This window comes from Parasteatoda tepidariorum, chromosome 4, assembly GCF_043381705.1.
Source record: "Parasteatoda tepidariorum isolate YZ-2023 chromosome 4, CAS_Ptep_4.0, whole genome shotgun sequence".
Classification (NCBI taxonomy): Eukaryota; Metazoa; Arthropoda; class Arachnida; order Araneae; family Theridiidae; genus Parasteatoda; species Parasteatoda tepidariorum.
In genome coordinates, this window is record NC_092207.1 from 18,957,869 (window position 1) to 18,985,629 (window position 27,761).

General features: G+C 28.1%; 1 protein-coding gene across 3 annotated transcripts in view; it reads left to right on the plus strand.

Moving 5' to 3' along the window:
* Positions 1 to 25,958, plus strand: part of LOC107447537 (protein spitz) — a 114,732-nt gene extending 88,774 nt beyond the window's left edge. For all 3 annotated transcript variants that reach the window (XM_016062466.3, XM_043052245.2, XM_071179480.1), the window contains 5 exons: positions 17,394 to 17,568; positions 17,676 to 17,737; positions 19,088 to 19,193; positions 20,078 to 20,192; positions 21,182 to 25,958. In XM_016062466.3, coding sequence (XP_015917952.1) covers positions 17,394 to 17,568; positions 17,676 to 17,737; positions 19,088 to 19,193; positions 20,078 to 20,192; positions 21,182 to 21,265 — 542 coding nt within the window. In that variant the 3' untranslated portion in view covers positions 21,266 to 25,958. The remainder of the gene's footprint in view (positions 1 to 17,393; positions 17,569 to 17,675; positions 17,738 to 19,087; positions 19,194 to 20,077; positions 20,193 to 21,181) is intronic.
* The last annotated feature ends 1,803 nt before the right edge of the window (positions 25,959 to 27,761 follow it).

The window sequence follows — 27,761 nt, forward strand, 5'->3', positions numbered from 1 at the left end:
ATATATATATACAGCCAAACCCCGATTTAACGAGTTCATAGGGACCGAAAATATTCGCTAAATCGAGGATAATTCGTTATATCGAGGACAAAATAAAAATAAAAAATTTATAAACCTTATGAAATATCCGAACATTTCCAATGAGCAAATACACAAAAAAGTAGAATTCTTATACTTTTTATTCAGGAACTTAAAATGCAGCGAGTGATTACGCGCTGATTAATTTGAAATTTTAGAGCATTTCGTGAGTAAGATTTAATTATTTAAAAAGTTCTTTTACAACGTCATGGAGAGAAGAAAATACTCCTTCATTTACATCTTTGCTGCATTATGTAAGTTTTCACTGTTTCCAGACCGTGCGAGGCATCAGAAAAAGTAACAGTTTTCACTGGAGATTCATATTGACATCGACTTCTGCGTCAAAATCGCTATTCATTGTTTCTTATAAATTTACTTAATTAACTTCATAAAATTCGTTAAATCTCGAAATTCGGTAAATAGGGGTTTGTTATACCGCGGTTTGACTGTATATATGTATAGCACAATAAAGGCAAAAAGGATAAAAGAAGAAAGAAAAAAGACGAAAATTAATAAGTTTTATTTACTGTGCATAAACTGCAATATATAGAACTCATAAAATAAGTTACAAAATATAGAGAAAACATAAAGATTAATGAAATAGAGAAAACATAAAGATTAAGAAGAGAGAAAACATATAGATTAAGAGAAAACATAAAGATTATGAATTAAAAAAAATTAATATAAAATATTTTTTTAAATATTTTTAAAAATTCTTTTTAAATATTTAAAAGAAATATTTTATTTTAATAATTTTTCTTCTTCTTTCTTCACTAATATGTATATTTATTTTCGCTAAGATAATCCCTTTTGAAACTATATTTCATATACATCTATACATGGGCTGAATTTTTGTACGTTGTTATGAACTTTGGTTGAACCTTAATATCGTTTACATTAGTGAATCTTATGCCTCAAATTGCACCATATTTCTTTTTAAACTGAGTCATATAGTATCTTGCAATCAAGTTAATAAATAGTATCATTGAATTTAGCGCCTTATTTCTGTTTAAATTGAGTCATAGTATTGTGTAAACAAGTTTATAAATAATATGACTGAACTTAGTATAATAAGGAAGCAGAATATTTGCTTAGGATTGGAGCTCAAGGTATCGATACATTAGTTAAACATTGATTCCGTATTTTCTTTCGATGAAAAATTTTTTTAAAAGAAAAATTAGTGACTAATTGTTTTCGTTTTATGAACAACTTGTTACTTACAACTAGTACGTAGGACTCAATTAATAATAATTCATGTTTTTTTCGTCCATAAATGGAATTTAACGCTTTTTGAATTACCGTTTATTAGTCTCATGTTATAAATGGGTCATTTAGTTTTAGATCGTTTAGTTAATTTAGATCGTATAGTTTTTCGTTCCACTTTCAATCTAAAATAAACTTACCTAGATATTTGAGTGTAAACGAATGAGTTTTAATTTAAAATTTTTTTTTTTTAATTATCATATAAATGGAAAAAGGTATATTTTAGACTGGACTAATTTTGATACAGAGTTGGTTTTCGTGAAAAGTGTATAGTAATGGGATAGCATTTCATTCAATAGCAATAGGATTTCTATTTAATTTGCTATTTATTATCAAAATAAATAAATGCATCTAAACTAGTAAACTCTTAATATTTTTACTTATTGTGTTGATTAGGAGAGTTTCTTTTTCTAGTAACGAATTAACTTATACTTTTTTTTCTTAAATTTTTAAAAAAATGTTTAAAACTTTTTTCTTTAATTTATAAAAGAAAAATAACTGTATTTCCTTTTGCATTTCGGGTTGATGATAAAATTGTTCTTAATTTTTTTTTTTAAATTTCTCAATAAATTTGTAAATTATCAACACGATAACATATTTGATCGACACGACATTATTATCGATAATAACATATTTGATTAATATTGATTTTGTTTGTCATATTATCGCATTCAATATTCGCAATGCTATCCTTATCGATAGCTATTATATATTCTATATATATCATAATATCATCCCTATCAGCAATTTTATCTTAGCCACAGTTGAATTCAAAATTGGCTTGACATGGGTTCTTTAAGAATATGCACCGGGGAATCAATATTGGGATGTCTAGATTTTTGTAATATTGGTCCTAGAATGCCCTATATAAGGCCTACATTGGTCAATATAGAACCTACATTGACTAAATAATAGATATAAAATATCGGGGGACTCTGACCATTCTATATAGGACCGATATTGGTTGAACAGTGGCTGTAAAATATCAGCTGAATCGTGAAATTCTATATAGGGCAAATATCGGAAAAATAAAGGCCCTTAGAACCCTTATTGAACCACATTTCATGAATATTGGACCATATTATACCATGAATATTGGACCCAAGTTATTTTGCTGCTTGGGATCTTGTGATGTATTTTAAAAAATATCGTTATAGCGTTGTTTAAAAAAAATGTTTGACCGGCGCACATGTTTATTAATACTAGATTGCTCAAGGAAGTCATTTTTACTGCTTTTTTAATTCCAGTTAGAAGAACTATGATGTATATAATGACGCAATTTCTTAGAATTTTGTGACTTTTATAATTATTTTTATTGTTGATATTAACTAATAACTTGTTATTATAACTGAAAATAATATCAAAAATTAATTTTAAACAAATTTCTTTATACATTGGTTATTCTTTTACAATGCAGTCATTTTGCCTGCTTTTGGGCAATATAGGTATTTCAGTCTTTTCATTGACGGACATGTTTTTTTTATTATTTTTATTTTAGGTTGGGGGTTGAGTTTGAAACCATTTCTAATAGACACTAAGAAAGCTTCTTATTCTATTTTATTTTTCTTACTTTTTTAAATAAAAAAAAAATCATTTTTTTTGCGCAACTGAAATCGCAGCTTTTTTTGTAGCTTCAAGAGGGGCATATGCGCCACCAAATGTAATGGATTGCGCAGAGAAATGCCGCTGGAGAGAGATGAATTTCATTTCCTGTGGGGGGCTTACAGATGTCGCGTGCCTCGACATGCACTCCGTCCGGAAGGAAAGAGGGGGGTTCGTATCCCCTCACCTCCAAAACACTAGATTTCCTCCTTTATCCTAACGTCTCCCTAACTCCTTGGAAACCTTGAATAAATTTAATAACGATTGCTAAAAAGTATTGACGTTATCCTTTTCATTACGTCTCCCCCCTTTCTTAGGGGGAGGGGGATATGACATTTGAAGTGATGCCGCTGAAAAATGAAGAGGCAAGTCAGGGGTTTAAAGGGGTGAGAGAGAGAGAGTCGGTTATTTTATGTGGAAAATGACACAAAAAATATGTTTTTCGAGTAATCTGGAATATATATATGTTTTTTTTTATGCTTTGCAAAATTGTTAAAAACGGTATCACTTCCTATAAATTTGTTTGCTAAACGGAAGTGGTGAGGAGTCTGTTAAAAATTTAAATTTTTTTTGTTGACAAACGTGCTCTTTTTTTTTTAGGAATGAAATTAACGATTTTTAAGTGCCCTCTAAGTTTAGGTTTTAAAAAAAAAGTTTTAGAAAAGTGCGAATTTTTTTATACAAATAACCGATAATTGTGAAAATTGGTTTAATTCGATTTTATCAGTTTGAAATAGCTAAAATGTGCTGTTTAGTTTTTGTTAAAAGTACTTAAAATCTGTAACTGCAGAATAATTTTAAGGTATTAAATATTTAATTTGTGTTATCATAAAAATTTAACGTCTTGTACTCAAGATTTTAGTCAATTCAGAAAAAAGAAAAATATTCGCTCCCAATCGGTTCAAAAACTTTTGAGATATTTGCGTGGAGCATTCATATCTTCGACACATAATTAGCACAGGAATAAATTTTTTATGTACTATATAGTAACTGTATTAATTAGCATGGATATAAATAATATTTTTGAAAGATATATACTATTCTAAACCTTAAAAAAAATTGCGTGTACTAGTTGTAAAAAAATTTCTCAATTTGAATTAATCTGTTCAAAATGTACTGAGAAAATGGTACTTAAAAATGTACTTGAGCTGACATGTTCAATAAGTATCGAATGAAAAAAAAATTCTCGCTATCTAAAGTGGATTCCTTAATATTTTGTTACTCATATAGGTCTTATAATTACTTTATTTTTTCAATTATTATTATAAATGATTATTGTTCCACAAAGTTACAGTATATAGATATGTGTTTGTGACATTATCAATTAAAAATAGAGCCGTGTTGAAAATATACGTGCTTAGTTCTTTTAATGATAATAGTATTATTAAATTGTAATGCTAGGTCGTATTACAACGTATATATGTTTTAATTTATCTATGCAAATAAAAATTTCTTCGATAGCATGGAATGAATAATACATAATTGAATATTAATACATAATTATCTATTAATTATCTGTCGTCTTTTTTCTTATTTGCATTTTTTTCACTTTTTGCCAATTTTTTTCTGCAATTATGCATACATGCATAATTTCATCAAAATTCAATTATTAGTTTATTCTAAACAGAGTTTTAATTTCTAGCCTTTACATAATCTAGAACTATAAAAAGAATTCTCCCTCTTTTATTACAATTTTTGTTTTCAATTTTAATTTATTTTTTAGTGCATTTACAGTTTAGTTATAATTTTAGTTACATGGTTATATATTATACAATCAGTATTTAATTTTTTTTTCTTCCGTTCATAGAATAATATCTTCGATTTCTGCCTTATATATACTTAGTCTATTCATATTTTGACACATTTCATTAAAAGTAAAAAATAAAAAATAACTACTTCTAATATATTTCTTTATTTTGTAAACAAGTCCTTACTGTCAACATCCTCTCCTTTATAACGGGTTTCAGCTCTTTGTTATACTCCGGAACTTTGGAATATAAGAAAAATGGGTGGGTCGTTCGAACAGCTGAGATTCCCATGTTTTGCAGCTGTGGGCGGGAGATGTGCGGCTAGTCGGAAGTCGGCAACCCCCGCTCTTGAGCCTCCTCCTCAGCATCCCTGCGGATGGTGTATCGCATTCCTCTCTCTCTCTGAAGGAGATCGGACTGTCTTTTTGTCAGCACTCAGCGCAGCAATCAGCGACATTGTTGAGATGTTACTTCCTTTCCTGCTTATCATTCAAAACTCAAACGATGTCTTCTTCTTTTTCTTTTTCTTTTTTTAAATTATCGTTTTTAATGATTCCAATGGTTAGGAAAATCGTTTGCGGTTTTTCTTTCAACTCTTCGTATTTCGTCGCCCAAATTGGGACTAATAAGAAATAATGTTTTTTTATTTTTTTATTTAATAATTTTTAAATTTTTTTTTTTTAAATAAATAAAGGCGAGATTTTACACCTACTTTACTTGGGTAATTTGATTTGGAAGTTTGTTAAGGGCTTAAATTATCGTTTTTTTCCCCTTTATTTATTTTGAAGTATATCTCATTAATTTTTTTAGCACGTACTTTTTACGAATTCTGAGTTATAAACTTTGAAGTGCGATCTGGAATAAAAATTTATTTAAAAAATAAATGGGATAAAAATTTATTAAAAGTTAAAAGAAAAATTTTAAATATCAACTTATTAAATTTATATATTTATATTAGAATAAAAAATTAAATAATTATATAGTTATTGAATGCATTAAATTTATTTGTTTGGTTTGATTAATGGATAAATTGGCCACGTCTCTTTTTCATCTGTTAATTCAAAATCAAAATGAGTTTGTTTTTTCTACTTAAAGCACGCTGTAGCATTTAAACTTTTATCTCTATATTCAAATGCTGCTTAACGTTAGAAATGTAATGGAATTTCTATATGAAAGTTTCTTCAAATATTTTACTCTTAAATACAAATTTAGTTACTATTTATTCCTAGAATATAGATACATTAAATGTAACATATTCGTTAATGAATATATTAATTGCAATGCTTGATTAATAAAAAAATGAGTGCTTTTAAATAACTAAATTTTGTTGTTTTAAAAGATTAGTTTCTAAATTCGAAATTTCTAGGTTTTATGCTTTCTAGTTTCGTTAAACACTGTTTTGAAAAGCCATGAAACGATGAACGGTTTTAGGTAAACATATATTTCCTTTCTCAAATGTTGCAATGAGTAAAAGATTGAGCTATGCGGATATAGTTTATGACTTAGCTGAATCAATATATTCTTGTCCTTCTTCGCTGTAACGTGAATAAATATTGTTTATTCACTTACTAAGCATTGTTTCAAGAGTTAATGATAATTTTTAATTTTCGGTATGAAACATGCCTTCTAGAAATTGTAATTTTTTTTCTTTATAAATTAGGTTTTTGCTTGTTTGAATACATTTTACTTTTCTTTTCCCCAATTCCGTTGCCTAAAGAAATTCAAAATTTCCTAATCGAAAAAAAAAAAAAAAACTTTGTTTATTTAAATGAACACAAAATTTCCAATGTAACTAACAAGAGCCACAGTAGTTGTTTAAATGAAATTCAAATTTCCTATACAATAAAAGAAAATTTAATTTTGTTATTTGCATGAGCACAAAATTTACAATGCAGCAAAACAGCGTCGGGGTGACTCAGTGGATAGAGCGTTCGCCCTCCGGGTCCGGTGAGCCGGGTTCGAATCCCAGCAATAGCTGGTCGATACGAATTCTGCACCCGGCTCATACTGACCACAGTGCTAACCTAAAATATCCACAGCGGTAGACGGATCATAGGATAGAGTCCCTTTGCCGTCAGGCTAACCATGAGAGATTTTCGTGGTTTTCCTCTCCATAGAACGCAAATGCGGGTTAAAAAAGCCCTCCACGAAGGCGAGTTTCTCCCTTATACTTGATCCAGTAGTTCTCTTGTCTTCTGGATTGAGTTAAAAATTACAAAGCTAAGGAGTTGAACATTAGTAGTCGTAAACCCATAAAATTGGGTCGGCTATTCAACGACGGTTATAAAATAAAAAGTGCAGCATAATAGAACTCAACTTTGTCAATTTTTATGCAAAAAAAAAGGGAAAAAATCAATATTGTTAACTAAACAAACACAAAAAATTTCTTATGCAACAAAACGTAATCCAATTTTGTTACATAAATAAACTCAGAATTTCTTATACAACAAAAAGAAATCCTATATTTTGCATGAATTGAACGCTAAGGGATTCAGTTTTGTTGTTTGATTTAGATCAAAATGCTACTCAATGTATTTAACAATAAACTAAGTTTTCATTCAACAAGATGTAACGAATACTAATATCGTCTTATTCCAAATTTGGATTATTAAGGATTATTAAGAAAGGGTTTTAATGAAAAGACAAGTAAAGATAGAAGCTATGTGATTAGAAACAGAAGTTTAATGTATGGCATATGTCTGTAAACACTTATAAATGACGCCAACTTCCTACCTATTTTTTTTTTCTGAACAGAAGAAATCAGATTTTGCTTATAACAAATTACTTCCAGTTGGCGGCCATATTTATAACTGTTCCCCCAAAATCCCGTTGTGGGTGGTTAACTTCTTCATCCTTTCTTTGGTTTTAAGATTCTCCTTCAAAATGCAGAAAAATGTCTATATGTTTTTTCCCCTCAACAGGAAGTAAGGGGTAGAAGGTGACTTTCTAATATGAGAGATGAACAAAAAGGAGGGTATCTTGTAAACGCATTAATTAGATACGGAAGTAAAACAGCATCCGAAACCCATCTTCCGTCTCCTATTGCCACACCTGAAAGTAGTCGGCTATATCTTGAGATTTGATATTCTCCTTTTGCTACTCAAAGAATAATTTTGCTTGAAAAAACTGAATGGCTATAATTACCTAAATATAGCAGGTCTTAAGGGAAGTGCGTGCAATTATACAAAAAAAAAGAAAAACTATATATTTTTTAAAAAATTTTATTAATCTTTTGAAAGTTTTTAGTATAATATTTTGTTAGTTCTTACTTTCTCTGTAATTTGAGATAGATCTTCTACGATCGGTACAAAAATTTTATTTTTTTATATATTTTTTTAATGAAATTGACAGTATAAAACTACTCAAGAATATAAATCTTAAATATTGCTCATGTATCTAACAACTAACTAAAGCATAGCAANAAAAAAAACTATATATTTTTTAAAAAATTTTATTAATCTTTTGAAAGTTTTTAGTGTAATATTTTGTTAGTTCTTACTTTCGCTATAATTTGAGATCGATCTTCTACGATCGGTACAAAATTTTCATTTTTTTACATTTTTTTTGTGATGAAATTGTCAGTATAAAACTACTCAAGAATATAAATCTTAAATATTGCTCATGTATCTAACAACTAACTAAAGCATAGCAATTTTTTAAGAAAAAATATCGCACCAGCTTTTAGGCGATTTACACTAAATCAAAAATTTTCAAACGGTCGGGACTAATATTAAACTAAAGCTATTCAACGCATTAACTTCCTTTATATTGGAAATTAGAAACTGTTGCCGATAAAGTAATAAAAAAAATTTTTTTATTGTTTTTTAAGGTCAAAATATTTAAAAAAAAATCAAAAATTACACGTTTTTGTTCAAAAGGGGGAAATTTTGTCGAGCAATTTGCTTATAATAATTTTATTTACTGAAAAATTGGACAGCAGACTTTTTTCTTTTTTTCTTGTAGTACTTTGTAATTAAAATAGAAAGAATTATGGCTTATATGGAATTATAAGCTAAAAAAAAATAATCGCGTTATTATTTTTTTCATTTTTTAATAATATTTAATTGTAATAACTCTTTTTAGATATCCAATAATTTTTAAGGATGATGAATATTCGAATTAAAAATTTTATCATTTCCTTTAGAAAATATGAAAATAAATTTTTTATATAAACGCTACTAGAAATTAATTACTCGCATATAAGCTTGTTTATCGTATCTACTTGGCAGATGTTTTCACTATTTTTTTATTATTAAAGTAACAATAACTTCGTCCGATTGTCAAAAAAGTCAGAAATAGAAACTCCCCACAATATGCCGAATGAAATGTAAATAAAAATTCGAATATTCGATTGTCGGAATGTGTCTACCTCTTGACTTGCCGGACAAAAAGCAAGGACAAATCACACACACACACACCTGCTGCACCCAACTTCTTTTCCCGTCTTCCTTCCTTTCCTTTCTTCCTTTTTTATGTTTACATCCTTACTGATATACAGACAGGTTATGAAAATAATAAATGTGGAAGATAAAAAAAATATATATAAAAAAAAAAGTCATGCCCTATGTGTGTAGGCGTCGGCGACAGGGGATTTCATGCCATTGTGCGTAGGATTACGGAGTCTCAGCTGGCTTGCCACAGAGCATGCCGCCACATGTCAAAGATCACCTAATTTTGGGTTTTTGGCTAATATCTATTCATGATTGGCATCCTAACCATCCATTGTCTTTGGCACTTATCTGCTGTCGTAAAGCGGTCGTGGCGAACTCCTGAAGTTCATCGATTTATTTATATTTTGACCGTGCAAAAATACTAGTTTTTAAATATATTGTATAAAATATTTTTTTGTAAAAAAATAATTGTTTTATTTTATTTATTTGTGTGCGCATTCAGAATTTTTTGATGAGTTTTTTTAAACCTGTTTTTAAGCTTTTAGTGCTGGTTATCATCGCGATATATATCATCATGAAATATTGATATTGAATGATACAGGCGATATCTTTACAATTTTACGAATCTTTCTTTACATTGGACAATAATTTTGCCAACTAGATAAAGAAAAAGCCTTTTTTAAAAAAATTTTTTAAAAAAAGTAAGCATAACTGCCACATTTACGGAAACTATCGCAATACATTCGTATTCGAATTACAATATATATTGTGTGTACTTTTAGTGTTGCAATATATTCATTAATTTTATAAACTTAGAATATTTTTCGTTTGTTATTGTAATATTTTTTTCCCTTATGAACTCTTTTTATCGAAATTGTAGTAAGAAAAGAGGAAAATGTTTTCCATGTTGGCATGCTATAGAAATTTATTCAACTATTAATGAATTATTTTATTCTCAATTTGCTTCGTATGACTAAAGTTTAGGCCTCTTAAATATCAATTTTAAGATAAAAAAGTAAATTTGTAACATAATAGAATTGGCACTTAAGTAACATATAATTACTTACTTAGTAGCATATAATTACTTACTGAAAAAAAATCATCACAGCATGGTGGTCAGAGAGCTGACCTCAAGTCAGAAAGGTCCCTCGTTCAAATCCCGGATAAGGAATGGATGTTCTTCTCTGTACCTCTTTTTTGTACTATCTGCCCTTCTTTTTGTGGGTGGACCTACTATGGTGTCCCTAAGAGGGTGGGCATCGGAGGAAAAAAAACTTGTAAAAGTACTTTTGTAAAATTTATTTTATAATTAAATCTGCAGTTATCTAGAAAATAAATATTTTATCATTTAATTATTATTAAATTAATATAATTTAGTATTAAAAAGTAAACGAATATTCCTTTACGATATTTCTTTTCTGTTACAGTATCTTTTTTTTTTATTTCTGTAAAATGCATAAAGTTTGATTAACACATAAAATATAATAATTTAAAATTTATTTCAGAAGTATCTACATTAAAAATAAAAATTTATTTGAAGTGCTGCAATTCATCGACTTCTTTTTTAACAGAACAAACCTCCTTATTTGAATTATTTTTATTCGAAATAAATGACTGTATAATCTAGCAGCATCCCATTCTCCCTTCTTACCCCCCTCCCACTTCTTGGTGAGGCAAATCAAAGTTGGTCATATGTTATAGCTAGTAAAGCAAGAAAAGCTTGCCCCCGTGCACCCTATAATATGCATTGTCTCCTCGCCCGCGAAGGAAAAAAAAGTCTCCTTTTTCTTGCTTTTCGGACAGCTGCCGTTGTGTGTGGTGTTCCCCCCTCCCTCTGTGCAACAACTGGCCGTCTTATCTCCATCCCCCACCCCTCTAATAACCAGGTGAGGAAGGGATCTCCTCCAGGTGGTAGCAGCAGTAGTATGGCACGCGTCCTGCATGTTGCACACGCGTACGTACTCACGCAGCGTGGATTGGTTGTTGTGTCCTATAGTTTGGCACCCGTTAGTAGCCCCCAGTGATTGTTGTTTGCTCTTTGCACAACTTGGTGATCTCGTTCATCTATCTCCTCCCTAGAAAATTGCTTCATTTGCGATCTATAATTTTTTTTCCTTTTTTCTTTTACCTCTCTCCCTTCTATCTTTGTCCCGTTTCTGATCATTCAGAGATTTAATAGTAAAATAAAATTGTTAGGAAATTTTATTCGTTCTTAAAAGCTTAAAAGGATGGGTGTACTGCTTCAAAAATCTTTAAAGAAGAAAAAAAAAAGACATTTGAGGTGTAATGCAAGGTATTTTAATACTTTGCATTACATTACTGCATCCTTTTTTTTTTTTACTCGATTTCAATACGCATTTTTTTCCCTTTATTTTTTTAACAATTAGTGTGGATTTCCAACTTTCTCTCCGAAATTAATGCTTAGATTAAGTGAATTGCAGTAAATTAGATGTAATAGGGGAATTAAATTACGAAATTTTATTCGTTCTTGAATTATGTGTTTGTTTTATTAAGTATAAAAAAGGGAGGTATTTTTTATACGTTTGATATAAAATGCAAGTTACCCAAAACCTTTTATTTAACCTTATTTTAGTACACATTCTTTTTATGAAGGTTTTATTTTTTTATCTTGAAATGTAGATTTTTTTAAACCTTATTTCTAAAAATGAGCGATTTTAAGTAAATTAGCATTACAATAGGTATAAAGAATAAGAATTCTTTTTATAATAAAGAATTATTTTAATTATGTCTCGTTGAAACCTATACTCTTTAAAATGAAAATAATCAGGAATGGCAATCGTCAATTTGGTTGACAATAGCTTGAAATCTAATTTTAATGAAATGGAATTGATGATCTACCTTTTATTTACCTACTTTTATTCCATTGTAGAACTTGGTATAATTTTTATACGGCATTTCATAGCTTGTTGATATTTCTCACTATTCAGTGAATATTTCTGTGGTCTTAGTAATGTTAAAAAGTTCTGCAATGCGGCGTGATTTTATTATTTGCATAGACCAACAGGATGAATAGAAATTCGCTTTGAGCAAAATTGAGAGGAACCACTTTCTTTTGGGAACTATCCAGTTATGAATATCCGCCATATGCATTGGCACCTGCCTTTCTGGATGCATGGTTTCTAGGAATGTGCAAACTTGACTTTCGCATGCTTGCAAATTCTCATTGTTAACGCTTCATGAAACTAAAGAATATTTTAGAGCCAACATATGTTTTTAATTGGTACTCAAATGGAAAAAGTTCTCAGGAATTAAATCTCTTAAGTTTTTCTCACGCCCATGCCAGTTTTTTTTTATTATTACTATAAAAATAATGTCCGTGAAAAGTACGTAGGGATGACCATGATAGGTGCGTGGGCGGTGTTTAGAGACCAAAGGTTACTGACTCAGTCTCAGCTTCAATGGAAAGGAAATGCGGCGTTTCCTATTTCCTCTCTACCTGACGCTATCTACCTACATATATGTGGCGCGGACACCTGCTGACTGTCCACTCTATGAACTGGACATATTAGAGGCTCTCCACAGTCAAGTGAAAATTATAGCCATGTTTTAGTTCTAATTAAATTGCAATAATTCAAAAATCTGCCAATTTAGAATTTTTTTTAGTTTTTTTTTTTAAAAAATTTGTATGCTAAAAAAACTACCAGTCTTGACCAGGCTAACCATCTTGCTTAGAGGGTTAATTAAAATGCTAACGATTTAGTAAGTAGCAGACCAAACTATAAAAACTTATTTATAATTTACTAACAATACTGTTTAACTACATTGGTGCATTTTTAATCTCCAGGCAGGAATTGATTAAAAGATATTTTAAAAGGCAATGCCCATTCGGATCTAAGAAATCGATTTGTAACAAATTAATTTCCTAATATGCGCATGTGTCACATGATTTTAAATACGTTTAAATCTTCAACACACTTGAGTCCATGTTTCATCCTTCATATTATACCTAAAAATTATTATTTAGTTTGTAATATTTACGTCGCACTAAAGGCCTTTGAGTCTGTGCAAGAATCTCGATCTACTTTTGAGACAATTTTATTTTATTTATTTAATTATTTTTTTGTGAAAATTGGAATTCCTTTCTTATGTTACTTACTTTTTGTTCGAATAAAATTCTTCTAAGTTGCATAGCGTGAATTATGTTTGAATTTAATGATTTTGAAATGTACTTTTTTCCTTCTAAATAAATTCAAAATTTGAACTCTAAACTCTGAAGCCTTCGTTCATTAACTCTTATAGATGCATTGCAGATCGTCGTGAATCTGCAATTTCTTGTTATCTCAAAAACTTTTTTTTTCCATAATTTTTTATTACCATCAATAACCGAAGTGCGTTACTAGAAAAAATTTTAACTTATAAAGATATGTGATTAAAAAAATATTCATAGCCATTATGCGTAAAATTAACATTTTAAAAGATGTATTTCGATGTTAGTCTTATAAAAGATATAACTTCTTGTTATTAGGGTATTGGTATTGTAACGGAGCAATCTCTTATTTCGCTAGTATGTTGTTATAAATGATTATATCCATGTACTTTCTGATTGCTTGTGATTTATTAAAACTGTTTCTTCATGTTGTGCATGTCATTTTAAGAGTTTACTTTCTTAAGAGCCAAGTCTTGAACTTTAAAAACTGTTGCCAATAACGAGGTAGGAATCGAGTTAAAACAAGTGTCAAACATTTTCTTAGAAAATTGGTGCTGCATTTTTTTTTAAATTTATTCATTAATTTTTTTGTTACAAGATACATGTATGAAGTCTCACTGTCGAGGTGTTTTTTATAAGGGATATCCCTGCACCAACCATGCAAATAATCAACCTCGGCATGTATCTCAAATTAGCACCTTTCAAATGGGGGGTATTACCCCACAGGCTCCGGATCAATTGACGTCTAATAAGCAGGAAATAGCGCCAAATTGCCAAGCTCCGTATTTCATAACGCCAATTACGCACATTCTTTTGTATTTGATTATTGTCGCGTGCCATTTTATAGCAACGCACATTTCTATATTAACTGCTACGACACCTGACGTTAATGAACAACCTCTTTTTAATAATAACTGAGTTCTTTATGTGAATGAATAAAGACGAAAACTATACCCTTCAGTTATGAGGGAACAGATGCTGTAAAACTCCTTTGATGCTTTTGGGAACGAGAGAGAATATTAAATTACTGCTGACAAACAAAAAATAAAATTGACTTTTAAAAGACTTTGCTCTTAATAGCTGAGAGGCACGCACTTTGGCCTGGGCCATGATGGCCAGCAAACTGAATCGGTGACTACCCACTTGGAAATCCTCAGTAATTAGTACAGACGTTGCTTTATTTAATAGCCCTTGACCAGCTGTTCTCTTAATATATATATATCGGAATGGCACTTTCTGTATGTCACTGTAGAGACAGGCAGCAAAATAAAACTTGTTTTAAAGCTTTTGGAAAAAATGTTCCCCGTGATCTATCCATCTATTCTAGAGATGTTTTTTTTTTTTTTTNGCTGGAGTCTTTTTTTTTTTTTTTTTTTTTAATATTAGATTGTGTAGTGTGAAAATAAAAACCTGTTAAAGTGCATCAGAGCGTGGACGGGTGTTTTCATTATGATAGATACTTGGAAGTTAATTCAGTTCAGGATGCTGCAACGCTGGTATCTTCCAGACTTGTTGATACAGTTTGGAAATTATTGTCGCGTAGTTTCGCTCTGTGTTTGAAAAATCGTAAGCGCCACCACTGTTTTGGATGTCCAACTTTAATCTCGTTTGGTTGCAAAAAATTATTAGATTTTGAGACGTAAAATTGCGAAGTTAGGTTGAAAAATGTACTAGGAGCACAATTAAAAGAAGAAAAAAAAGAACATTCGTGAAGTAGTATGGGAATTATTAATTATTAAGCTTGTCATAAAAAATACCACTCTTCAAACCACAGAAATGCAACTATAGAGGAACACGTTTTTTTTCTGCTTTTCTTTTTACATTGCATTTTTTTTCTGTGTTAAAACTCTAAGACTAAAAAAGGGTATTGAAAAATCTAGGGGGTATATTACAACAATAAAAAATTAAGGTTCGTTAATTAGTTCGAGGATTATGAACTGTTAAATTTGTACTAAAGAATATCAGGCGAGTGGTGATTAGCGAAGTCTCCTATTATTCTGGAAGATTCAGTACTTTTCAGTTTTTGGAGTTTTAATTTGATAACAATTTTCAGTACGCGCTTTGCATCATAAGTTTGATATATCTGTAAGGTTTGTATGAAGTAAAACCAGCTTTAATTGAAATGAGATTATTGGGCAGAAAATGATTGCACATTCCAGTTTTAGAAATTCTATAGCAGATGTGGAGAAAGAAAAAAAATTATTATCCAAACTTTTTTGCTGATAAACCAAACTTAAAATTTGGTAATTTTTTCCTCTTTGTAATTTAAAAGAATAAAGAATTTTGGTATAAATGCTATGCATTGTTTCAACACGTGAAAAAGAAATCGAGGATAAGGGCTTGCTTGTAATCATTTATTTATAAGTTAATATTCTAAAAACTCGAGGGTATAATGAAGAAAAAAAAACCTTCCCTGGAGCGTAAAATCACGACTCCCGCCCCCTCATATTGAAAGCTGCAATTTCAGAGCTTAAAGCCAAACTTGACTTAGGGGTCAAATCGTTTTAACATCTATAGTTATAACGATCATCACTCTTTTCTGAATTAACTTGGCGATTTAACAAGAGCGTGGGGGCAGAGAGAGAGAATAATCGCATTCTCCAATGATTTTTATACATTAGCTGTACTTTAATGACCTTTTATTTTGGCTGTTTGAGAACAGATGTTCGCCAAGCATAACTAAAATTTTTTATTGCTGCATCCAACCTCATCTATAAGTTTTATGTATTGGCGAATTGTTCTAAATGAGTTTATGAGATCCTGTTTGAGAGTTGATTTATGGAGCGATATTTCCGTAATTATCTGGTGCCAAAAGCACATTTATAATATGCCTGAAAGTTTTGCTACGTAAATTATCTTTATGTCGAAAAGTGTGATTTAAAAATCCATTCTTAAATTCGTTGATTCCTGTAACATGTTATAGACGGAGTCCAGTTATGCTCAATTGATCGAAAATATGAAGATTTGAAAATTGAACTAAATAAATAAAAAATTATGATACATAATTAAATAAAAAGTTAAAAAATTTTCCAAAACATATTTTAATTTCTCAGAAATTCATACACTCTAAATTTCCAAAAATACATTTTGTTAGTAATAAAAGCTTTAACAAATTTTATATTTTATAACCGTCGTTGAACAGCCGACCTAATTTTTGGATTTACGACTAGTATTGTTCAACTCCATAGACTTGTAATTTTGAACCCAACTCTAGTCTAGTTACAAATCTAAGTTAATTTAATTAAAAAAATGGGGATTTAAAATTATTCCTAGAATACAGATGTGAAGAAAATCCTTTATTATTCGCTGTATAATTTTGGGACAATGTATTTAAAAGACTGAATAATGTAACAATGTATTTATCTTAACAATGTTATCTTAAAAATGTATTTCTCCGATTTGATTTTGAGGTTTTCATTCAGTATTGGCTGTACGCAAAAAACAGAAGCGATGGCCTGAAATTATTCAGGCCAGCCTGATTACATTCATAAATGATATTATTCCATATTTTTTAAAATATATATAAAAAAAAATATTTAATCAAGTTTTAGTTTAAATTGTAAAAAGTGATATGTTGAATCTATTTTCATGCAAGCATTTAAAAATTTTATGTACGAGTTATTTTCTATTAATTATATACTTTTATTATTATTATTTGCCGAAATATGGCACGGAAAGTACCAGGAGGTTTCAGTTTACATATCTGTTATTTTCAAGCTATAGATTATAATTTAATTATTTCTACATTTTTAAAGAAACATTTTGCAGTTTCAAAACTTTTTTCATTATTTAATTGATCCATGTAGTTATTAATATCCTAACAGTAGCTCTGATTGCGAGCTTTTTTAAACGTCTCAATTGTTATTGGTGATTTTTTTTAGTGTTGTCAAAATACTGTTACTTATTTAATCACCAATATTTGGATTTCATAATTTTTTTTTTGGAAAAAAAAAAGCTCTTTTAGAATGGTATTAGAAAGCAGAAAATTACATAACGAATTATTTTCAATTAATTTTCTGTGTAAAATATTTTATGACTAGATGTGCTAATGAACTTTTAATTAGCGTATTATAATCAGTAATTATACTCCTTTCTACATAAATATTATTTTTTGTGTGGTTACACTTTGCTTTTTTCTCCTAGGTGCTTGTTCATCACGTTCCACGCCAAGGCCCAGACCCCCTCCTCAACCTACGATGAGGCCGAATATTACATTCCAAACCTATGCTTGTCCTGAGGCCTATGCCAAGTGGTATTGCTTAAATGGAGCCACGTGCTTCTCTGTTAAAATAGGAGAATCCATCTTGTACAATTGCGAGTGAGTATATTCAGTAGTGCTTGTTAATTAATCAAGATGTATTAATGAATGCTCTTCAAATAAATGACGTTTTCTTTATGCCTAAATTTCATTTTAACTATTTTCAGATGTGCAGATGGCTATGTTGGCCAAAGATGTGAATTTAAAGATTTAGAAGGTTCTTATCTAGGTATGTATTTATTCTTAGCATGTAATTTTATTGTAATATATACAATGCAATTTAATGTTATTGCTAAATTTGATTGAAATGGAAGCATTTAGTTATCAGTTATCCGTCACAAATGAAAGTGGATTTTTTAAAAAATATGAAATATATTTTAGTAGTTAAACAGGGTGCGTAGAGTTTTTGAAAGATGCTTATTTTTTATTTACGTTTTAGTAAAAAGTGCTTAATTTTCTATCTTTTAAAAGGATATTTTTTTCTTTGCTGTATCCATTGTCATTCTAAATTACAAAAAATGCATGATTTTCACAATTTTCTCTGCGATATTTATCAGAAACTAGTTATATTATCATGATTATGTAAAGCTTTTGAAAATATTGCTAAATTTTATTGATTTTGTGGTTATAAATTAAGAACTTTAAAGGATAGAAAAAAATAATTTTTATTACCGCACAGATCCTAATTATGATTTTTTTTTTAAAAGTGATTAAAAATATTTTTTGAGTGCTTAAAAAGTACTTTAAAGGTGCTTATTTTTTGTTAAAAAATCTAGCTGCGCTCCCTGTTAAAGTGAATTTTTTTTTCCCCCTCTCTCTCTCTGTAGTATTGGGAGAAAGTTTTTTTTTTTTTTTTTGAAAATGAGTTATGGTCAAACTTGGTACTTTCACACGGTATATTTTATTTATAAAACTGATAGATAGGCATAATTATTAATCATTATACAAATTCCTGGTCTCAACCTGAATTTAAAATGGGGAACAGTTTCATAAAAATTGTCTTTGAAATTACTATAGTTAATTAAAATTCATTATTTAAAAAAATATGGTGCCAAAGTGTTTAAAAAAAAATGGTTAAATAGAATGGTTATCAATAAAAAAGAATCTTGCAAATTAGCTAGATAGGCTAGATCATAGATAGAAATTTATCAACCTAAACTTCCGCAACTCAAACTTGGATCAGGAATCATAGGTTGGAAACCTATTGCCCAGGATTAAAACCATAAGAAAGAATTAAGACTACCCACAAAAATTTTTTTTAATTCTTAAATCTCAGCAGCTTTTTTTACCAGCAAAATTGTTTCCTAGAAATTTATCAGGGGGACAGGAAAGTAATGTCGTTTCGGTGCATTTGATATTTGTTATTAAGATTTTATTTTTAATCAATAATATATTTACCCTCGATAGCAACAACCTTAAAATGCCGGATCAGAAAAAAAAAATTAATTGGTTTTTATGACTAACGAATATTTAATGCCTTTGAAATGGCATTACTTTTCTGTTCCTGCAAGAGCTCTATTTTTAGAATGTCCAAATTTTCTGAAATGTAATTGATGAGAATATATATCTTTTTTTTCAGCATCCAGGCAACAAGTTATGATAGAAACTGCTAGCATCGCTGGTGGAATTACTCTTCTTATAATAATATTAGTGGTTGTCTGTGTTGCAGTATATGTTCATATCAAGTAAGTTTACACTATTTTCACCAAAAATTCTTGAGATATTTTGTATAATATTATTATTCAGAGTATTTTATGTAGTGTCTAACATGTATTTCTGACATTATAAAGCTGCTGTTATTTGTTAAAAATATCAATAGATATATAGTGTGAAATTTTTTTTCAATTTACTTTGAATTTAAATTTTTTCATGAATAGGATTATCGATTTGAATATTGTGTATTAATTAGTAAAATTATTCTAGATGAAAAATTATATAATTCTGAAACATAATTATTTTGTGATATTATAGAGGCGCCATTTAATTGTAAATGGATAGTTATTGTTTGTTTTTTGTATATAGTTATTATGATCATAAATCGATTCTTTCAATTTTAAAATTTCATGGTGTTTTTATGAAAGTATTTGTGAAGTTTTGATAACATTTAAAGGTTTTAGTATTTTTTTAAACAACAAATTTTATTTGTTTCCCTTTTAATCAATTCACTTCAAATTTAAGTTGATAGTTATTCTTTCAGTGCAAGAAAAAAATTGGAAAATGAAAATTTAAAAAGAAAAAGAACTTATAAGATATTTTTAATTTTCAATGTTTCCAAAATATAACACTACTTTAGTTCCCGTTCATAAAATCACCAGTAATTTATAGTATATTTTGCATAGATTACATTCTCTGCCTATAATGCCAATGAACTGGGAAATTTATTTTTGATCAATCTCAAATATAGGCAAATCTTTAATTGATAAAAATTTTAATCATAGTCAAATAAAATTAAATTTAAAGATATTCTATCTATATATTTTTTAAAGAGCATTATAGTATTTCTTACCTATTTTTATTCATTTATATACAAAGCAGATTTTACAATTTGTATTTTTTTTTCCCTCCATAGAAAGAAGAGAAAAGAACAAATGCATCCTGTAACTCCAGTCTCCCAAGCATATGAACCTTTTAGTGCCTTTAGAGAGTCTGATAGTCATATTGAAGACAAAACTATAAATTTACATGTATGTCTACATTTATTTTCATTTTGTTACTTAGTTTTTAAGTTTGCATTATAAATATCGATTTTCACCATTTATCATTTGACTCTGAATTCAATTCAGGATAAATCTTGGTAGTTTTCCTTCAAACAGAATTTGTTTATTCCATCCATTGCTTTCCTTTAAAAAATAGTTGATTTACTTCATTGGTTTCCTTTAAAAAATAATTGATTTGGTTTTCATTTGCTTTCCTTAAAAAAATAATTGAATTACTCCATCTATTGCTTCCCTTAAAAAAAAGTAATAATTGATTATTGGTTTCCTTAAAAGAGACTTGATTTGGTTTACTCCGTCCCATTGCTTTCCTTAAAAAAATAATTGATTTACTCCATTGGTTTCCTTCAAAGAGACTTGATTTGGTTTACTCCATTACTCCTTAAAAAAAATTTTTTTTTGTTGCTCCATTTGTTTTCTTCAAAGAAAACTGCTTTACTCCATGTTAAATTATGAAACTGGGTTTACAAAAAATTTTTTAGAATAAATTTGTTTAATTGCACAGTAGAAAACTTCAACTTTTTTTTTTACAAATGTTTTAATTGAATCAATTCTCTGGCCATATAAATTATATACTTTGTAGTAAATAAAAACCATTCAGTGATATGTACATAAAGTCAAATCTTCTGTTCTTTATTTTTAAATGAGCAGGATTTGTAGTTGTCCCGATAAAAAATATTCTATCCTTTTTTGGCCTGATGTTTAGTATTTTATCCAAAAATTCCTGATTTTTTTTATAGAACATACCGATTTGAGAAAAGCACTCAATTTTAAACATTTTATTATGTAAATAATATTAATAACTTTAATTTTATACTTAAAATGATATATAATTATTGAATGTTTGTTAAGCCCTATACATTGATTTGTTCTTGAATCAATAAGAAATTCACAAGCACTGTTTTTTATTTGATTATTGCAGTATGTGCATTTGTTAAATTATTTCATTTCTTTTCCAGGATCCAGAATGTGGGCACGGAGAAAGGCACCACGTCGGAGCCACAGTTCACTCTGCATCGAGCAGAGCGAGGACTTCACTGTGACAACCTAATAAATAATAATTGTGCGAACTTATTTATGCAAATTCAGTTATAAATTGTGGCAAAGTGTTACGAGAGGTATGTACCGAAATCGAAAAGTATGTTTCTGCCCATTATACATCTTGCCCATTGTGGTTGGAGTCCGATCCAAATGGATGAGCAGCTAGTCCTAAATTGGAAAACTCGTTTCCGAGTGAAACTAACTGAGGAAAGGATGCAGAGCATCTATCAGTCTGTACTTAAACCCCTTCTCTTGACTTGCAAAAAGAGAATTTTCAGGAAAATAATGTTTGTTGTATTGCCTCGGAATTATTCTTCTGCTATAATGAGCTTCTAAACTTTCTGGAATCTATTTTGTGTGATGCTACTGATGCTTTATACATATATTTTGATTGATGTTTGGGATTGCTCTTAACACTATCTTTGGCTTGTTCATTTATTTTTTTCTTTTCAAATATGATTCCATATAAGTGAAGTTTTTTTTAAAAATGATATTTTAAATATTTTATCCTCAAATAGAACTTACAAGTCTCGAATTTTGTCGCTTATTCAGATTCTGCAGTCGTTTTAAGTCTAAACATTTCATGAGAATAGGGTTAATTGAAGAATTATAAATTATTCTTAGTAGCAGATAAATTTGAATTAGTACTTCAAAATGTGCTGTTTTATAATTTAAGACGAAAATAAAATGCCACTTACCTTTTATTAAATGGAAAATAAATTTTACATAAGGGTTTATTTTATAAGACATATAAGAGTTATAATAATACATGGTAGTGGCTCTATTTACAAACCATCGTTAAAAAAATAAATGAACCAAATAAACAGAAAGCATTAAAATAGTACATATTGATGTTTTTTCATCAATTAATAATCTTCTATGTGTAAACTTCACCTAAAGTATATTGAGATTATGCTGGATTTATAGAATACATTGTGGACACACTTTATTTTCTTCTTCAATATTTACAAATTATAATATTACGACTTATATATACCATAAAGTCGCCTGTGATTTTTAATGTATTGTGCATTAATTATATTGTTTATGTGCCTTATAAAGTTTTTGCCAATGCATTTATATCTTTTTTAACTTTTAAAACCATATTAATCTGTTCTAAAGTGTATCAGATTCATGGTATAAACTGAAGTTTCATTTAAAAGAGTTACAAGTTTTGTAAAAATGTTGAATACAATCATCTTCTAATCTAAATATTCTTCATTTGGCAACTATTTAAAAATATACAAGCATGCATTGTGTGGTCTAGATTTTATTTCCTCGCTAAGTTATATGAATTATGCTTGATACCTATTTTTGATGTTTAGTTAGGAAGACAATGGTATTTTTATAAGAAAAAGAATTTATAGATTTTAACAAAATATATATGTAAATTCTACCAGGAGTTTATTAAGAAAAGATTTAAATGTGCAGCTATTCCAATAAATATTTTTTAAGTGTGCAACTTGAGTTTCAATGTGTAGGGTAACATTCCGGAATGCAAAGAATTCCATGAGTTATTACTTTGAATTTCTCTCAGGTATCAGTAATTCCAAATAAGATTAGTAATGTATATTAGCAATTTATCATAATATAATGAATACTATTTCGCTTAAACTTTTTATTGTAATTTATAAGTTGAGAAAAATTAATGCAATTTTAATCAAATTGCTTGATAGCCTAACACTATTATAAATTGGATACTAAGAAATTTATATTCAACTTAGCCTAGTAAGAATAATTATAATGTATAATTATAGTGGTTTTATTAAGAAAAGTACTCAGGAGAAAAAAATTCTAAACATGAAAGTAAATAATTTATGTAAAATTATTTATTTTATTAAGAACTGCACATCTTAAAAAAATATTTTAAAATACATTGAATATTAATTTAGATATGGTGTTACTGTCAAAATAATGGAACATCATTTACATAACTGTAAATTTCTTATTTATAAGTTGCCTATCAATTGCATGAAAGGAAACTTTCTTTTGTCATAGTTTTATTTAAATAAAAAAGAAAGAAATGTTTTGATTTAACTGCAAAATTAAAAGATTACAAAAACAATCAATCAGTTTAATAGTTTATATTTTTGAGAATATCAAAATATTTACATTTTTGAGAAATGATTAGATCTAATATTCTTTTTAACATTTAAAGTTGATCAATAATTTTGGCTTAAATCAATTTAATATTTTTATAGTGTTGATTTTTAATGTAAATATTTTAATTTTTATTAAACAATGCATTTTTCTCTCTTTATAGCAATTTTCATACTGCTATTGCTAAAATAATAATTTTTGAGGGTTGTGATCTATTTTAATTATATTAATAAATTATTTAAAAAAAGTTTCTGGTACTTAGAAAATTGTAACAGAAGTTGTGTTTTATTTAATCTTTTAAAAATAATTATATCATGTTATGGAAACTTTAGCTTTAAATTTGACTGAAACCAAAAGCTGAAAATTATTCGTTAGAAATGTCTAGTTAATTTTATTAAATCAAGAATTTACTTTGATTGTTAGATTCAGTTTTAAATATAATTATTTTACAAGTTCATGAGTATTCGTTCAGTTTGAAAATTTTGTATGTTTATGTACTTTATGATTGACTAGGAGAAACTTATAATAAATAATCCTCTATTTTTTGTAGATATGTACATAATATAGAAAAAAAAGTAATGTAGATGATTGTAAAGTTATGAATGGATATTTATTGAAAAAGACTGAGGAAGCATTAATTACTTTTGTTGTATTTAATTCAAATATTTTCTATTTATTGTAAAAAAATCTTTTTACTCAATGTTCATGAAATATTTCTGTTATATATATTTACCAGTTTTTGAAATCGTAAATTTAAATGAACGAAAGAAGAAAAAAAATTATCTAGTTTTTAGTGCTTTCTCACTATTTCAAGTTTTTTTTTTTAAATGTTGTGTTTATAAGGTTAGCACAGTTTCTAAGTAAGTTGTGCTACGATATAAACCTTATTCTAGTTCCTATATCAGTTTGGTTTTTTTTAAATTCAAACTGTAATTTAATGTCAGATATTTTTGATAGGAAGACAAGGGTGAATTAAAAAGTAATTTTCTGTATTTTTTTTTTTTTTAAAGCTTTCTGTAAGTACAGTTCACTGATTTTACTTAAAATAAATTTCTATTTTCTTCTGCAAATGAAATTTTAGCTATTTTTACTTATTTCATTGCGAATATTACTTTTTGATGATAAATTACAAGTTTTAGTAAAGGTTTTATTAAACATCAGTAGTGATTCATTAGAATTTAAGAGCATTTTTATTTATTTCTTCACTTAAATTTTACTGCCGGCTCAGTAAGTAAAGGGTGGATATTACAGAACACCTTGTATAAATAATCTCTCAGTTCAATTATTTTTATTTTATTTTCATTTAAACTAAGAGTAAACTATAATGAAAGCAGCAAATAAATAACAATTCACATTCATTGTGCATGAAACAATATTGATTTGAATACATTTGTTTAATTCCATAAATAATTGCAATTTAATGCAATAAAGTTATTACAGTTAAACTTTAATAATTTTCTAATGCTATTTTTCATTGGACAGGAAAAAAAGATTATTATAACATGCATTTGAGGAAAAGTAAAATCTGTTCTGTGCTTGTATTAAATAGAATATTGTTACTTTTTAATTCACCTTCCCCCCCTAAAATGACTGTTCTTTAAGCTCAGTTGAAATAATCTTTTTATTTGTGTTTTTTTTTTCTTTTTCCTGAATCAAGATGTCTGATTAACTACTAAAAGACTGCATTTTCTTGATACTCATGTGCTGTGGGGAAAAAAATGATCTAGTCGTTTTGCAGTTAGTAGTTCTATTAATGCTTACTTTTTTTCTACTTCCTGTTGCTGCTATTTTATATATGTAAAAAAAAAAAAAATTGTTGAAGTAATTGATTTCAAAACAAGATCAATCCTAGCATTTAAAATTTATAATTTTTTTTCTTAATCAATGTAAACCAGCTAAATTGTTTTTAAAATTGCATTACATTCTTAATATATTTGATAAATGTTTTTTTTTAAACTTCTTTTTGGTAAATAATATAAAAATAATTAAAAATATATGATTTTCTGAAAAAAATTTCATTTTTATTAACTAATTGTGACATGTTTTTCAATGAAGAAATAATAGGGGAAAAAATTAAAACAATTTTTTTTTTCTTCCGGTAAGCCAGTTGAATTAATTTATTAAAAACTAGTATGAATCATAACTAGCTTGAACAATAATATTTTTTTAGTTTAAGTGGAAATTAAAACGTTCTTGATGAACAAAGCTAGTTAGTTTGATGTCTGAAAATAAACAGGACTGACTTTGAGAAACCAAATGCTTCAAGTTACCGTTTATTTCATTTGGTACATAAGTTAAATGTTATATATATATATATAGTGCCTTTTTCTCAGACTATGTCTTCCTTGTGAATATGTACAGTAGCTTCCAAAAAATGAAAACACGGTTCTGTAAATAGCAAATTGAAGGTTGGACTATTTTTTTTTCTTTGTAATATAAACTTTGAAATACCTCTATGCAAAAGACCAAAGTGTATTTGTATCCTTTAATTTGATGTTTAAGTTATGATTCTTTCTTGAAAATAATTCATTTAATGATTTTTTTTTCCTTTTGGAAAATATTCAATTGTGTGAAAATAAATCATTTCTGAAGTTATTGATTTGTGTTTGTCTTTTTTTTCCCCTCTATAAGCCATATACATAAAAAAAATAATAAAGTTATCACCTACGAAATAACACTTTTTAGAAAACCTGTTATTTTTACAGTATGTTGCATAGTTTCTGCTATGTTAACATTTTCATAAACAGAGACGAGAATCGCATATCTTATTTAAAATTCTTACAATGATTCCTGTCTGCAGGTATAAATAAGCACATTTTATGAAAAGAAAAATATGTCAATTGTGTTTTGCAAACCAGCAAAAAAAATCTTATTAATAACTGAAATTTTAAAATTTGTTTACAAACAAAACTGAGCAACATCCAGGCGTCTAGAGTAGTTTACAAACTCGTATTTAATAAGATTTGTGGTTTTATAGAATTTTGCAGAAAAAAATTTAGATTGTATTTTTAAACCCTGTATTCATAAAACTCAAAATAAAATTTAATGTCAGATAAGTAAAAAGCACAAGGTATTGTAACTTGTAGTATTGTAACAAGGTACAATCTCTCAGTGACCAATAAAACTTTGATTCTATCAAGATTAAGAAAATTAGTAATAAAAGTTATTTATGTGACAACACAAAAATAAATTAAGTTTTAGAATAACTGCAAATAATTTTTATCATAAACATTCGAAGTAATTAGATTACAAATAAATCCAACAAAATGGTAAACTAAAAAAAACTTACTTATTTTATATATATTTGAAACTTTTTTTCATATTGTCGAGTGAAATTAGATGAATTTTATTCATTTTCCTTGTATAGTATTTTGCCGGGAGATCTTATAATGACAATATTTCATAATCGCCCAGTATATTATGATATAAATTTCTAATTAAATTCTTAATCCTGTCCTGTAATTAAAGCACAGAAAGCATATAAATTATAATGTATTTTTAATATACAATTATAAATACATAAATTTTTTTTATATATAAGAGAATGCATAATTTACAATATAGCCTTAAAATTTAAGACTAGATTTTTTTCTACAGCACTTACAATTGAAGTAAGAGAAGAAAGCTTTAGAGTGTATAGACATCATAAAAAAGTGCTTACTAAAAGATGGCAAATATATTTATATAAAATTATGTACATACATAAGAAAACATCTATTTATATCCATCTAAAACAAAACAAATGAACACAAAGCATTAAAAAAAAAAAAAGCTGTCAGAAGAGGTAATTATCAAAAAGAAGTGTACTCTTTTGTGCTGTTATTAAAATAACATAGGAACGAGGCGGAAAGCACAAGTATAGTAGTTGGCAAGAGAGACGGTCGCTTCAGTACTTCAAGCAAGGACCATCATCAGTACAGAGATACACTCCGTATCTCACAGTACTGATGATGCCTTTTGTTTATAGTACCACAGTGGCTATGTGACTTTCTAATGTATTTATTTATGATTTCTATATTGTTTTTTTGGTATTTTAAAGACATTTTTAAAATAAGCAAGCAATGGCTATTATTACATTTTAACACATTTCGTAAAAATAAAAAAATAGCTGCCAATTTTATAAAAATTTAACACTTAAGAAACAAATTCTATTTAATTCCTTAATTGCTCAATGTCAGTCATGTTTCGTCAATTTTCGTTCTCTTTATTTTTACTTAGTAAATGAAAATTAAAACAATATATAAAGGGCATTGGAGAATATAGTAATTTTCATTGTTGACCTCCAAGGGCTCCTAATTTACATCCTTGCAATTCTCCACTAAGGGTTCTGTAAAGAAGCAAGCATATAAATCTACTAACTCTGGCGGAGTCGTAAAAAAACTGTAAAGGACTCAATAT